A 15,998-nucleotide genomic window follows, 5' to 3' on the forward strand; every position below is an offset into this window, starting at 1 on the left:
TAAATTGCCCAACTGGAATGAGCCATCTGTTTCCTGCCAGCACCCTGACTGACACACTCAGTCCCATTCTTCTCCCAACATTTACTGAGTAGCTACTATATTTCAAGGAAGAATAAAATGATAAATTAGACAGTTACTACTCTCAAGGAGGCTGTCTGGGGAGTGGAGACAGCCACAGGAACAGATGGTTATATCACATCTTGATAAGTGATGCAGAGAGACACTCGATGGGGAGGTGGGTGGAAGTGTAAAATAGGGGCATAGGCAGACTCAGGGAAGGTTTCTTGGTGGAGATGGGGTTGGACAATTTTAGAGGCAGGACATGGGTAGGGAGTGGTGAGGAGATGGGAGAGAAGCCATAGACATCAGGGCCAGACCATAGAAAGCCTTATACTGTGGGTAGGGGTCCTTCTTTTCTACTTGTTTACTCTTTCTTTTTCTCCCTTTCTTTTTACCAACAAGGGAAAAATAGTGACATCAGTGAAGTCTGCAGCCCCTTACTCTTAGACCTCAACCTTGCCCCACTACCAGTGCTTGACACTCCTACTTCCTTGCCTAAAACCTGTCTTTTCCATTGAAAATCACTCCCATACACCTCCTGCATATTCTAAGGCCTTTCAAAATGGCAAGATGACAATTTGGTAAACTAGTCCTTGGAGGTGAGCTACAGGAGAGAGCTAGAAGTGAACGTTCCCAAGTGCATTCTAGGAGCCCTAACAGCCAGAGCCCCATTTTCTTTAACAGCAGTTGATAACACTGACACTTTTCTTGTCCAATGGAGAAGGGTGAACTTAATGTTGGAAAGAAGGCAGGGAGTGAGTGAGCTTCACTCCACCAAGGTGGGGCTTTAGTTCAAATAGGTTTGAGCAGGTGGCACTTTGAAGAACCATTTTTATCACATATGGACAAGTCCAGGGTCCAGGAGGTATCTGCCTTCTCTCTCTTTTTTTTTTTTTTTTTTTTTTTTTTTTTTTTAAAGCTGCATTTTATAGCTACTTTATTTATTTATTTATTTATTTATATTTGGCTGTGTTGGGTCTTCGGTTCGTGCGAGGGCTTTCTCCAGTTGCGGCAAGCGGGGGCCACTCTTCATCGCGGTGCGGGGACCGCTCTTCATCGCGGTGCGCGGGCCTTTCACTATCGCGGCCCCTCCCGTTGCGGGGCACAGGCTCCAGACGCGCAGGCTCAGTAGTTGTGGCTCACGGGCCCAGCCACTCCGTGGCACGTGGGATCTTCCCAGACCAGGGCTCGAACCCGTGTCCCCTGCACTAGCAGGCAGATTCTCAACCACTGCGCCACCAGGGAAGCCCTGCCTTCTCTCTCTTAAGCGCACACTGCCAGTAGTTTCCTTGCTAGGTAAGGCCAGGTCCACACAGTCCCAAAGTTTCCTCCTTGCTATCAAAGACAGCCAGTCCTCTAGAACTGCAGCTCATGAGGCTTCGTTAGTCAAAATCACACACACAAAGCCACCCAACGGACCCCTCTCTTCTGTTCACCGAGAGTGCGCACCACTGCCTCCCCTCATATAAGGAAAGAGACACGGGAAGAGTTAAAAGAAAGTGGTGGGTATGGAACCCTCAGGACTCTCGCTCTCAGCAAGTAACCGGATCGGTTACTCGAGCTCTCTGCAAGCACGCACGCCGGGCCAGGGGCGGCCACCCCGCAGGGAGAGCTCCGGGCTGCCACTAGAGTCCGAGGGTGGGGCTAGTCTCTGAGCACGGGCCAGCTGCCCGCCCCCTGGAGGCCCCGCCTCCCAGACAGGCACTCGAGAAAGCCCCTCCTCCGGGCGGAGACAGCTCCTAGAAGTCGACGCCGCGTCCCGCTGCTGTGCTAGTATTCAGAGGCCGCCGCCGCTAACCCCTCGCGGAGTTCCTGTGGCTACCACCGCGCGGAGTATGGGGCGCTGATGGCCATGGAGGGCTACAGGGGCTTCCTGGGGCTGCTGGTGTCGGCGCTGCTCGTCGGCTTCCTGTCTGTGATCTTCACCCTCATTTGGGTCCTCCACTACCGGGAGGGGCTCGGCTGGGACGGGACCGCGCTCGAGTTTAACTGGCACCCTGTGCTCGTGGTCACCGGCTTCGTCTTCATCCAGGGCATCGGTACTGGCACCTCCTGGGAGGAGGCGGGGAGGCAGGGGCCGGGAGTTCCCGACCGAGTTCCAACCGAGTGGGGTTGGGCGAGGGAGGGGGTGAGGGAGAAGCGCGCGGCGGCCCGGGAGCGGAGTCGGCGGGGCGCGGCGCTGGAGGGAGGTGGGCGGGCTCCGAGGCCCGGGGGCCGCGGGCCGGGCCGACTTGGGCGAGCGCGGGAGCTGCAGCGCTGGGGCGGAGCGCGCGGGGCCGGGGTTTGCGGTGAGACGCGTGGCGGGGTCGGCTGGGCACTGCCGCGGCGCGGAGGGCTGGCCGGGCGCGCCGGCCCGGCTTGGTTATTAACTCTTTGCTGCGAGTGGTTGCGATGCGACACCAGACGACACCAAACGCGGGAGCGGAGGAGAGATGCGGGAGCGTGGTGCGGCCCGGCAGCCCACGAGACCCCGAAAATCGCCCCCTGTGGACCGAGCCTGCGCCATCACAGGCGCGGAGGCCTCTTTAGGCGACCCCTTTCGTTGAACTTGCTTCAAGGCTGCGGGTTAGGAGAGGAAGGCAGCGGGGGCGGGGGTTGGTGCGGTGAGAATGGAGGGGCGAGAATTTGCCTCTTCTTGTCTCATCCTCAGCCCTGAGCGAAGGGGCCCGTCAGCGGGTAGCCGGGGTGAGTGAAGGAAGCATCAGCTCTGGTTTCACTCCTAGAGCGTTAAACGCAGTCGAGCCGAGAAGCTGCCAAGACTCAGAAGGGTGTTTCGCTGCCCTGCCTGGTTATTGGACAGTCTTGAGCCCGACTTGTTTTTGTGGCTGCTGCCCAGAGAAAGTTCCCCTGCGGGGCTTCCTGTTGGGCGCTAGCCCGGAATGCGGGGCCAGAGATGCCCGAGGGAGGCCCGCGGCTGCTGGGCTGGGAGAGATGCTTCTGCTTGGAATATCTTTGGGGTTTGCTGCCTCGGCCTGCAGCCTCTGGGATGAGGCTGGCACGGAGGGAGCGCTCAGCGGATGGCAGATTTTGTTCTTGTTTTTGAGATATAATTGACATATTAGTTTCAGGTGTATGACATGATTATATGTGGAAATGTCTAATTAACATCCATCACCTCACATAGTTAGAATTTTTCCCCCCTTGGGATGAGAACTTTTAAGATCTAGTCTCTTTAGCAATGTTCAAATCTACAGTATAGTATTATTAACTGCCGCCATCATTCTGTACGTTACATCCCCAGGACTTATAACTGGAAGGTTGTACCTTTTGACCACCTTCACGCATTTCCCCCCTTACCTCCTCTCTCCGTCAGTGTCCGGTTTTGTTGTCTTTGTCTAGTGCTGCTCACAATGTCCTGACAGCTTCCTTTCCTTCAGCTGCTATTGAGCTGGAGGAACCTCTAGCTAGTGCTGCAAGCGCCATTTATTTGTAACCGCTCTCCAAAAAGTGAAGTCAAGGCCTTGGCAGAGAAAGTATTTAGAACAAGGCAGAAAGTAGTGGACTGGAGTTATGTCGTAGAAAGTAATAGAGAGGAGTGGAAAGGACTTGGGAAAGAGGTGCCCACCAGCCGAAACCTCTAGCCTTGCCTCTGAGCAAGCTGCCCTTTCTCCACCAGTATTTAACTTTCCACAAACAAACAAGAGAACAAAATAGCGCCGACCTCGTTCCTAAAGAAAAGATTTTTGTTTCCATTTAAAACGTGGGCAGCAGCCTTGGCCAGTGTGGCTGGCGTGGTTGGCATCCTCCCACTCTGGGAGGCACTGGAAGCTGTTGCCAAGGCCCAGCTGTGGTTCCGAGGCTTCCCTGGTGTGAGATTGGCACCCGGGTGTGAGTACCACTGGCTGGCTAAGTTATTCGTTGCGTGTTTTGCCACTAAACTAAAATGAGAAAAACATACTCAAGTTCCGAAGTCGCTGTTGGCAGAAGCACTCTTTCCTCTGTGGTGGAGCCCTTAAGTTTGGCCAGAGCTGTCAACACCTTTTGTTTGCTCACAGCAGTAGGAGCAGTCTCTTCAAGCCAACTCCTCAGAGCAGCTTCTAATACTAAGAAACTTTCCGGAGGGGCTAGAATATCTTCTCCTCACCATGGAGGGTAAGGGAAACACAGGTGATAATACTTGTTTCTTGACTTCTAAAGAGGAGGCGGTCTAACACTTATTGAGTGCCTTCTGTGTGCCCCCTAAGTGCACTATTTCACAGATATGTAAGAGTAAACTGAGGCACAGAGCAGGTGCTACTTCTGTGTAGCACTACTACACAGACGTAGTGTGTTTCGGGGCTTTATTTTCAAGGTTCATTTCTCTGCTTTTATGGCAATACGCTTATTTTCTGTAAGATATTCTTTTTAGAGAAGCAAAAAGCTTCATGTAAAATGCACTTTGAAACTCTTCGTTCATGTTAGAGTCCATTACAGTTTTCCTAAAAGAATTTATAATTTGTTTAAACTTTGGACTTTTCTTAATCTGTTTATATTCACTTTGGGGCAAAAATGTGTGCATGGATATTTTGGAAATTTTCATCTGCTGCTTTTATTTAAGCTTAACTCCTGTATTTGTATTAGTTTTGGAATGTTTGTCCTGTCAACATTACCCATCCTGTTTACTATTTGGATTCCAGATATGTAAAGCACTTTAATCAGAAGACACACTTATTTTTAAAATTTATTTTATGGAAGTATAGTTGATTTACAGTGTTGTGTTAATTTCTGCTGTACAGCAAAGTGATTCAGGAATACATGTATACATTCTTTTGCATATTCTTTTCCATTATGGTTTATCACAGGATATCGAATATAGTTCCCTGTGCTATATACAGTAGGACCTTGTTGTTTATCCATTCTATGTGTAATAGTTTGCGTCTGCTAACCCCAAACTCCCAATCCGTCCCTCCCCGACCTCCCCTCCCCCTTGGCAACCACAAGTCTGTTCTCTATGTAGGTGACACATTTAATTGACATGAACGTAAGCTTTCTCGTACATATAGGCACATGCATAGCACTCATGAGTTCTTGCACGTCTTGGCCTACCTGCATGTCCTCACATCCAGCAGTAGGAAGCCTCCAGGAGACGGACTAGGAGTAAATAGTTGACTTTATAAGCCGGGGGAAACACACATGTTACAGACTAGCCATGTTATAAAAGCTTTTTTTTACTGTGTATAATTGCTTCAGGGAGCAAATTTTTAGGCTATGTTATTTCAGATCTCTAAAAGTGAACGTGATGTAATTGAGTTCTGTGATACACAAATGTTCAGAGATGAGAAGGGAAGGCCAAAGTACCGTTATTACTCTAAGCATAAAATGCTTTACAAATGCAAACAGTAAACAATATTTAAAACTATGTGAGAACAAATATGTGTCCTTTGAAACACCTTTAAGAAGTAAGCTCTGAAGAAAGCAAGGGTAACATAGAAGTTACAAAATAAATATCTGTGTGTCTTTTGGAAAATATTTGTGTTCTAAAATAAACTATAAGAGACTACAGGATAGTTAAAACTGAAATAAAATTTTAAACTAGTAGGAAATCCAGCAAACATGAATGAGGAAGTTTCAAAGAGAACTTTAGAAGAGCTTTGTGCTTCTCTGAAAGGACTGTTTCCCATGAAATAAGTATACCGCCAGGAAATCAGAGAAACAAAACTTGAAAAGGCCACAGAAAAGACTGAAACAAATAAATGCTCTCAAAGTGGCTGTTGATCTTTTAAAAGGTTCAGCAAGGTGGAATGTGTTCTTTAGGAAAAGGTAGAAAATTCAAGTATATAAATTTAGAGAAAAGAAGTCTCAGCAATTCTATACTCCTTACTTTTCCACATGTAGAACTCTTTTGACTGTATAAACTGAAGGAAGAGAAATTCAATAGTATAATGATCTCAGGTTGGTTTTGTGAGAGCATATAACTTCATTTAAGTCACATTTAAAAGAATAACAAAAAGAAATTAAGAGTAGTTCTTAAAAAGCAAATGGGATATCCTATTAATGTATCTAAAAGTGACCAAATTCCAAGATCACTTAAATATACTTGTAAAGGCTGTTGGGGTAAAACCTGGCAAAGAATAGAATGGAGAAAGTGCCCCAAATACCTACTCCAAAACCAGCCTTTGGGACACCATAGATAATTAAACCTATCATTCATAAAGAAATGAGGGTTTTTACAGAGCATAAAGACACAATTCAAGACAACCCCAAGCACATTTTTTTTGTTATAAATAAGTACATGTAGATCTCTTTGTAATACAACTAATAAAAATGTTTTAGACATGATTATTTTGCTCACTGTTGTATCCCCAGCATCTAGAATAACACCTGGAACTGGCACAAAGTAGGCCAATAAATAGTTGTTGAATAAATGAGTGATTATTTCAGTACCTTCGTCAATTATTAGTAACAAAATGCAATTTTACAGCCACTCATTTGTGGTGATAATAGTAGCGTCCAAAGAAAAAGTGCCCTCCCTTCCCCTCAGTGATTCTGCTGTTTACAGCCGGTTTGGAAGCACTGCTTTAGTCAGCCTCAGGGGAGAATGGGCATCATGTTATATTGGAAGCACATCTCTACTCTAAAGGCCTCAAGCTCATTAGAATGTTACTGCCTAACTACCACCTGTGCCTCCTCACTCCATCAATTCTCCCCTTTTCCTTGTGCATCAAGTTTCTCCCCCATTGGATTATTTTCAATGTGTTATAATTTCTGTCATCTTTTTAAAAATATTTATTTATTTATTTATTTTTGGCTGCGTTGGGTCTTCGTTGCTGCACGCGGGCTTTCTCTAGTTGTGGTGAGCAGGGACCACTCCTCGTTGCGGTGCATGGGATTTTCATTGCGGTGGCTTCTCTTGTTGTGGAGCACGGGCTCTAGGTGTGTGGGCTTCAGTAGTTGTGGCATGTGGGCTCAGTAGTTGTGGCTAACGGGCTCTAGAGCACAGGCTCAGTAGTTGTAGCGCACAAGCTTAGTTGTGTATCTCTTGCAAATACTCTATGGACCTGGTTTTCTTATCCCTGAAAAAGATATATAGTGAGTTGAACAGTGGCTCCCAAAAGATATGTTTAAGTCCTAATCTCAATGACCTGTGAATAGGGCCTTAGCGTCTTTGCAGATGTAATTAAGGATCTCAAGATGAGATCAGCCTGGATTCAGGATGGGCCCTAAGTCCAATAACTGGTGTCCTTATAAGAGAAAAGAGAAGGAGATTTGAGGCACAGACACACAGAGGGGAGGCCATGTGAAGATGGAGGCAGAGATTGGAGTGATCTGTCTACAGGTCAAGGAATACCAAGTATTGCCGGCAGCTACCAGAAGCAAGGAGAGAGGTATGGAATGGATTCTCGCTCAGAGCCTCCTGAAGGAACCAGTCTTGCCAATACCTTGATTTTAGACTTCTGGCCTCCAGAACTGTGAGAGAATACATTTCTGTTGTTTTAAGTCACTCAGTTTTGGGTACTTTGTTATGGTAGCCCTAGGAAACCAATACAGGATATAACAGTTACCACTGCACTCTGGGAAGCCCAAAGTATGGTATTTCCATCAGGTTTTTACAGACTTTTTGTTGTTCTTCCCAGTCCGGACACAGTTTACCAATCAGAGGCCAATTTTATTATAAGCAGTGTTGCCTAATAACATTGGTGAGAAACCTCTCTGTTTACTAGCTCATTTGACCAAAGGTCAGATCCTCGTGCAGCAGGGTATAGGTAGGGAATCGGAGATTGCCTACTCCTGGCAAAATAGGAACCTCTTAGCTCCAGCAGATTGTGGCTATGTGGGGATGCCCACAGTGGCCAGAGTTTCTCATTATCCAGGAGAATCTAGATTTTAAAAAACTGGTTCAGTCTAAAAGTAAACAAGCCACAAAACCAAAATATAACCCCTAAATCGTGCTGATCAAACAAAACACATCTGTGGACCAAATCCAGTATATATCTTCCAGTGACTTCTAGAGTTTTCTATCTTGACTTGGTGGGGTTTTAAACTTTTCCCTTAAAGAGTAGAACAATCTTCCCTTTTAAGAAAGATAAAGCAGAAATCTTTGTTATAACTGTTTTTCTTCCTATAGAAACTTTCTTAAAAGATCAAAACAGGCTTTGAAATGACTGCAGACTTCAGCTGTACTTTTCTTTCTTTTAATTAATTAATTATTTATTTATTTTGGGCTGTGTTGGGTCTTCGTTGCTGGGCGCGGGCTTTCTCTAGTTGCCGCGAGCAAGGGCTACTCTTCGTTGCGGTGCATGGGCTTCTCATTGCGGTGGCTTCTCTTGTTGTGGAGCATGGGCTCTAGGTGCGTGGGCTTCAGTAGTTGTGGCACGCAGGCTCAGTAGTTGTGGCTAACAGGCTCAGTAGTTGTGGCTCACAGGCTCTAGAGCACAGGCTCAGTAGTTGTGGCTCACAGGCTTTGTTGCTCTGCAGCATGTGGGATCTTCCCGGACCAGGGCTTGAACCCATGTCCCCTGCATTGGCAGGCGGATTCTTAACCACTGCGCCACCAGGGAAGTCCCAGTTGTACTTTTCTAAGTCTGTTCATTAATTCATTCATTCGATTTCTTCATATATTATCCTATTTATTTAATTAGCATGCATTTATTAAGCACTTACTGTATGCCAGACAGTGTAAAACAAATAAGTAAGATGCAGCCCTATCTACAAGTTGTTCTCATTTGAGTTTGTTAGAGGCGAGTTATGGTTTTCTTTTAGAAAACCTGAGCCCTAAATTTTTTTTTTTAATTTTTTTAAAATTTTATTTATTTATTTTTGTCTGTGTTGGGTCTTCGCCTCTGTGCCAGGGCTTTCTCCAGTTGTGGCAAGCAGGGGCCACTCTTCATCGCGGTGCGCGGGCCCCACACCATCGCAGCCTCTCTTGTTGCGGAGCGCAGGCTCCAGACGCGCAGGCTCAGCAACTGTGGCTCACGGGCCCAGCTGCTCCGCGGCACGCGGGATCCTCCCAGACCAGGGCTCGAACCCGTGTCCCCTGCACTAGCAGGCAGACTCCCAACCACTGCACCACCAGGGAAGCCCGAGCCCTAAATATTTAGAGCTGTCTAGGACTTGAAGTTGAACTCCTAATTTTAGAGATCAAATACCTAACCAGGGTTAAACCACCAATGATATCAGAGCCAATACTAGTTCTAATGTCATAATATTGGTATGAGGCATAAGAAAATATAGCTGGTGTTTCTGGGTATTTGTAAACGTCTAGCCAATTAATTGAATTTTTCTCTTTTCATACACTATTTCATACCAAGTAAGTGCCTTTGTAAGGGTTTTAGTCACTTCAAAGAGATGCTTCTAGTGCCAAGTTGCTAAAACAAATCTTCCAAATCATCCAGATCACTTCTTTCATTTGGATTCTCCAAAGGTTTTCAGTTTCATGATATTCATGCTGTGAGACAGTCTGAGAGCACAGGCATGCTTCAGAGCTCAGATTCTCTTTGGTAGCCACTGCAGGAATCTTTTCAAGAAGTGTATTTAAAGAGGGTTCTCTGCTTTTACATTTAAACTTGAGGTCCTTTGGACTGAGTCAGGTGAATTCTTAGGTGCACAGGGAAATAAGTTGTAAATCTTGATAATCGTGCTTGGAACATTCTACCAAGGAGGTCAAAGTAATACATTATTCAAAGTGTTAAGAAAAGTGTAATGGGCACACCATATTTAAGTAGAATTTATAAGTGTTTTAAAATTCCAGTGTACTTCAGTCTCAATAACTTACTCTTATTTTATTTTGGGGTTCACTTAAAGCTTACCTAAAGCTATTAAGTGGGGCCGAGTGCAGAATACTTTTTACTTATTTGAAAGGACCATTTTTTTTTATATAAATTTATTTTTATTTATTTATTTTTGGCTGCATTGGGTCTTCGTTGCTGCACGCGGGCTTTCTCTAGTTGCCACGAGCGGGGGCTGCTCTTCGTTATGGTGCACGGGCTTCTATTGTGGTGACTTCTCTTGTTGAGGAGCACGGGCTCTAGGCGCGTGGGCTTCAGTTGTTGCGGTGCATGGGCTCAGTAGTTGTGGCACGCGGGCTCAGTAGTTGTGGCTCACAGGCTCTAGAGTGCAGGCTCAGTAATTGTGGCACGCGGGCTTAGTTGCTCCACGGCATGTGGGATCTTCCCGGACCAGGGCTTGAACCCGTGTCCCCTGCATTGGCAGGAGGAATCTTAACCACTGCGCCACCAGGGAAGCCCAACCATTTGGTTTTATATGAACTAACACTTGGGTCAGCAGTTGAGGTTTTGATTTGTGCGTTTTAAAAGAAGATCTGCTCATTTTCTGGGAAATAATAAATTACTATACTTTATCAAGATTTGTATATTCAACACATACTTACTGAACTCCTACTATGTGCTAGGCTCTGTGCTAAATGCTGGGATCTGACAGTGAACAAGACTGATGTACTCCTACCTTCGTAAATCACAAGATTTAAACACAGAAGAACTGAATTCAAATTGTTTTCTATGTTTGGGGACATTTCTCTCCTTCCAAGTGCCCTTCTCCCCACATTCACTTTGACAAATTCTAAATTTGCATTGCCTGCTGTGAGACAAATTTGTATATGTGGATTTTGTAATGGTATATGGATGGAAAGCTGTTTTGTAATGGTATATGGACGGAAAACTGGTGTCAAACCAGAGATTACATCTTGAAGAATATATATTTCACATATTCCTGAGTTGATTATGCTGCTAGGAACTGAGAAAATTTCTAATAATTAAATTCAAGTTACTTCATTTTTCCCTTCATTGTTGAAAAAATAATTGTACACAGGTATTGATTTCTTTTCCCTTTCCTTCCTTCCTCCCTTCCTCCCTCCCTCCCTTCCTTCTTTCCTTCCTTCCTTCCTTCCTTCCTTCCTTCCTTTTTAAGTTTATCACAATAGCATGTTCCACCACCAATAATTTTTCTTTTAGAAAGATTTAAAATGTATTTTTCACATTATATGTGTTCATGTTTTCCCTTCATTTTCTGGCCCTTTTGCCAACTAGGGCCTCTAACAGAAAAACCCTTGTTTCAGTCACAAGTAGCTGTTTGATAGCATTTTCCCTCCTCATGGGCTTATGAGACCTTTTTCTTCCTTCTCACTGAACCTCAGGAATGGTGTCTAGGTAAGTGCCAAGCCAAAGAAGCAAGAAATATTTAAATTCCACTCTCCAGGCAGTTTATACTACTGTTGAGAAGAGCTACTTGTTTAAGAAATGTGGTTGATTTGCTACGGTTGCCCTTTCTCCTGAAGTCCACCGTATTTTGGTTACTTACGCATTTTAAAAAGCATGTAAACACCTTATGCAAATGCAGCATTTTGCAGTTATCTTCCATCTATCCAGAGAGCATTTTTGAAACATAGTCAGCTACCCCGCAGAACTTTTCTGTTGCCAGGATAGGTGCTGAAAACTCCATGCCTCACTCCTATGAGAGCTGCTGAGATTTCCACAAGCTGCCTACTTAGCAGTTGAGACTAATTGGCTACTGGGTTTGCAAGCTTACAGAAATATTGTTCTAACTTTAAAACTATTATGAACTCTTTCAACCATACAGAAAATAATATAACAGATCCCCATGTACTCATCGCCCAGATTTAACAGATGTTAAGATTTTTGCCATCATAAAAGTTTATAAACTTAAATAGAACTTAATACTGGTAGGAATAACAGATAATGCAGGCTGATGGAGGGGAGAGGTTGGAGGCAGGCACCCTAACCTGAGCAAGAAACTAAAAGAGGAGATAGAAAAATTCTACACTAGACCCAGGGACTAAAAGAGAAACGTAATTGTCTGGGCCCGTTTGGATCAGAGGCAAGTACCTCTCCTGCTTCAAAAGTCCCTAGGGGCTTTCTCTTATAGTAATAGGACTGTGTTTTGTTGATAACCCCCAAACCATCAATAAAAGGTTAAATTGTGTTCCACTCATGCTACTGCTAGAGAAGGAAAGCTAGTGTGCAACCAATTTGAAGAACATTTGAAATGTAAATGTGAAAAGTTTAAAAATGAAGTTTTGACACTCAAAGAGGGTAGACTTCAGTTTTTTGGAAAATTTGACACATTTCTCTGTGGTGCCCATAGTATTGAGAAGAGTGAAAACTCTTCATTGGGAGCATAGTTATCTCTGAATTTTGGGCAACCTTTTTAAGGTACTTTTTATTGAAGAACCACATGCATGCAGAAAAGTACCTAAATCATAAGTGATGTGTTTTCATCACATGAACACACTCATGTACCCATCATGAAACAACATTCCAGGCACCCCAGAATCCCCTTGGTAACCCCTGTAACTCTCCTCAGTCATGATAACTATTCTTGATTTCTAACATCCGAGGTTAGTTTTGATTTTGGAAGTTTTTGATATAATATGACCCAGATTGGGGAGGAAAAGCTGTTTTGATTTATTGCTATTTGAGCAAACATCCTGGGTATTTCCTTTTTGCGTGTGGATGTTCAAGTTCCCTCATCTAAGATTCCTTCCCCTGGGGTGGTACCTGGAGGATATAATGGTGGTGACCACGATGATGATAACAACGTGATATTAATTTAAAAACACTAAATGATATTGAGCAAACTACTTCACATCTCTGTGCCTCTGCTTCCTGCTCTGTGTAATGGTAATAATAACCATACCTTCCTCACACAGTTGAGTTGAGGATTATAATGTAAACATGTAAAGCACTTAGCATGGTGCCTACTACCTTGCAAGGGCTCAGGTGTTTGTGTGTGTGTGTGTGTGTGTGTGTGTGTAATAAATGAGGCTAAACCAGGAGAAAGGGAAATGCATTACTAGGTTTTTGGGTTTTTAAAATAAATTTATTTACTTTATTTGTTTATTTTTCGCTGTGTTGGGTCTTTGTTGCTGCGTGTGGGCTTTCTCTAGTTGTGGCGAGCGGGGGCTACTCTTCGTTGCGGTGTGCGGGCTTCTCATTGCGGTGTGCGGGCTTCTCATTGCGGTGGCTTCTATTGTTGTGGAGCATGGGCTCTAGGTGCACAGGCTTCAGTAGTTGCGGCACGCAGGCTCAGTAGTTGTGGCTCGCGGGCTCTAGAGCACAGGCTCAGTAGTTGTGGTGCACGGGCTTAGTTGCTCTGCGGCATGTGGGATCTTCCTGGACCAGGGCTCAAACCCATGTCCCCTGCATTGGTAGGCAGATTCTTAACCACTGCGCCACCAGGGAAGCCCCACGTTATTAGGTTTTAATATTTTGTAGATTTTTATTTTACTGCTGCCTGATCACAGATTGATTGCAAAAAACTCGATTGTGTAGATAAAAGGTTACTAAGTCATTGGGTAAAGAGGCATTTGCTTTCCTTAAAAACTAAAGAGTCATATAATTATGACAATGAAATTTATTTTACTTCAACTTTTTGTTGAAGTTAGTAAATATTGGAAATAATCTGTATGTCAATTGTATGTCAACATACAATTGATTATTATCTAGAAAATCCAATATGTATGAGAATATTATACAGTCCTTAAATTCATGTTTTCAAGGATAATTTAATGATGTGAAATGTTCATGATATAATTTTAAGTATAAAAATAAGTTAAAATGCAAAAAACAAACCAAAACCAAAAAACCCACTAGATCATATAGGGTGTGCCGCTGAGTCATCAGAGGAGAAAAAGCATGAGGAGGGGAAACCGTAGTGTTAGAGTTGACATCAATTTGATTTCTGGACTTTGATCAGTCTTCAGAAAGTGCTTTACATTTATTTATTTAAAAAATACTTAAGGGTCACACACACACAAATAAAACTACTGAAATCCGAAAAAGGTCAGTGGATTATATTGACGTCAGTTTCCTGGATGTAATACTATACTGTAGTTACGTAAGATGTTACCACTGGGGGAAACTGTGTGACGAGTATATGGGATCTCTCTGTATTATTTGTTACAACTGTATGTAAATCTACAGTATCTCAAAATAAGTTTAAAAAAAAATACTAATGGAGCTGCATATATATTTTGAGCCCAGGGCTGTCCTAGGCTCTGGGGATACAAGGAGAAACAGCAAGACACATTTTTGCCTTCAAAGAGGATGAAGTAGGGATGAGAAGGGGCCTTGAACTAGCTTTTATTTTTAATTAATTAATTAATTAATTATTTTGGCCATGCGGCAGGGCTTACAGGATCTCAGTTCCCGGACCAGTGATTGAACCCAGGCCATGGCAGTGGAAATGCTGAGTCCTAACCACTGGACCTCCAGGGAATTCCCTGAACTAGCTTTTAAAAGTGTACCTTTTGGGATTTCCCTGGTGGTCCAGTGGTTGGGACTCAGGCACTTTCACTGTCAGGGCCCAGGGTTCGATCCCTGGTCAAGGAACTAGGGTCCCACAAGATGTGCGGCACGGCCAAAAAAAACAAAGTGTACCTTTTAAGGTGTTGTGTTAAATGGTTTGAAAAAATTTGTTGAATATAGAAATGATTGTCTACAAAGTTTCCATATCCTCAAGGAAATATAATCAATCAACATTTATAAGATAGCCATATATGCACTAAAATTAGTAAGTGGTAGTCCTTCAGAATTTGGATTACGTAAAAGGAATACTGTCCTAATGGTGAGGCCTGTCAAGTGTTGGAATGGAACCAAATAATAGGAAGATTGACATCTTGTGCTGAAAGCTCTAAAGAGGCTGAATTCACATCTATCTTTGTAGGTTTTTTGTGTTTCTACCTGAAAATGGACAAGATAATCTCTTACATTTTTATGATCCAATTAAGTTTCATATATTCAAATTATAAATGTCTTTGAAGGGAAAAGGCAGCATCAGTGTCTGCTTCTTCTTTTCTGGAATTAAGAAATATACATGATTCACTGCTATATAATAGAATATATGATATAATAGAATCCATTTTCCAAGGAAGTATTCTTTAAACATTTTCAATCCACCATATATTTCCAGATATCTAAATTTTCCCTGACATGGACTGAAGGAGTGGAATGAGGGTGGGTTGGGGCAGGATATTGTCTTCAGAACAAAAATTAATTGCATGCTGGGTAAGGTGGGTATATAACCTATTGCTTAAGCCAGGACACTAAAAAAAAAAAAAAGCTTTTTAAGTATCTTTCTGTTGAAGTTTAATCTACATGCAGAAAAGTATACATATAAATGTATAGCTTAATGAATCTTCCCTCAGTGATTACCTACATAACCAACACCTAGTTTGAAAATCAGATTATTAGCCGGAGCCCAGAAATCCCTCGTGCATTCCTCTCCAGTTGCTATAACCCTTCCTCACAAGGGCAACCAATATCTTGACTTTTCTTATTGCAGAGATATGTGTTGCCTGTTTTTATACTTCATATCAATTGAATCATACAGTATATACTTGTTTATGTCTGGTTTCTTGGCATTGACATTATAGGTTGGTCCATATCATTGGGTGAAGTTCTAGTTTTAGTTCATTCATCTTCTTTGCTGTATATTATTCCATGATGTGAATATATCACAATTTATTTATTCAATATCTTAATGATGGACATTGGGAAGTTCCCAGGTTTTGGCTACAGTGAATAGTGCTGTAATAATATTCTAGTACTTGTCTTTTGGTGAACTTATGTACATACTTCTTTGGGGCATATACTCAGGAGTAGGATTACTAGATCATAAGGTATGAATATGTTTTGCTTAAGTAGACGCTGCTAGTTTTCCAAAGTGTTTGTTCTCATTTAAACTCTTATCAGCAGAACATGAGCGTTCTGATTGTTTCACAACCTCTCCAATACTCAGTGTTTTCCATATTTAGCCATTCAGATATGTGGTAGAGGTATTCTCATTTCTCTGTTGACCAATGAAGTTGATATCTTTATTATGTTTATTAGTCACTTGGATATACTCTTTTGTGAAATACTTGGATATACTTTGTCTATTTAAATCTTTGCGCATATTTTTCTCTTGTTTAGTCTGTCTTTTTCTTGTCAAATTAAGACACTTATATGAAGAAACCAGATCATAAGATTAAGAATTTCATTTTGGAC

The 15,998-nt window shown here is 43.1% G+C and overlaps 1 protein-coding gene across 2 annotated transcripts in view; it reads left to right on the forward strand.

The window, feature by feature from the left end:
• The first annotated feature begins 1,637 nt into the window (after positions 1-1,637).
• The window catches only part of LOC118898322 (cytochrome b reductase 1), a 34,996-nt gene continuing 20,635 nt past the window's right edge, over positions 1,638-15,998 (forward strand). Inside the window, exon 1 of one of the 2 annotated variants that reach the window (XM_036858567.1) lies at positions 1,638-2,099. In XM_036858567.1, coding sequence (XP_036714462.1) covers positions 1,907-2,099 — 193 coding nt within the window. In that variant the 5' untranslated portion in view covers positions 1,638-1,906. The remainder of the gene's footprint in view (positions 2,100-15,998) is intronic. The other variant, XM_036858568.1, reaches the window with a different exon arrangement.

Source organism: Balaenoptera musculus, chromosome 7 (genome assembly GCF_009873245.2).
Source record: "Balaenoptera musculus isolate JJ_BM4_2016_0621 chromosome 7, mBalMus1.pri.v3, whole genome shotgun sequence".
NCBI classification, from domain to species: domain Eukaryota; kingdom Metazoa; phylum Chordata; class Mammalia; order Artiodactyla; family Balaenopteridae; genus Balaenoptera; species Balaenoptera musculus.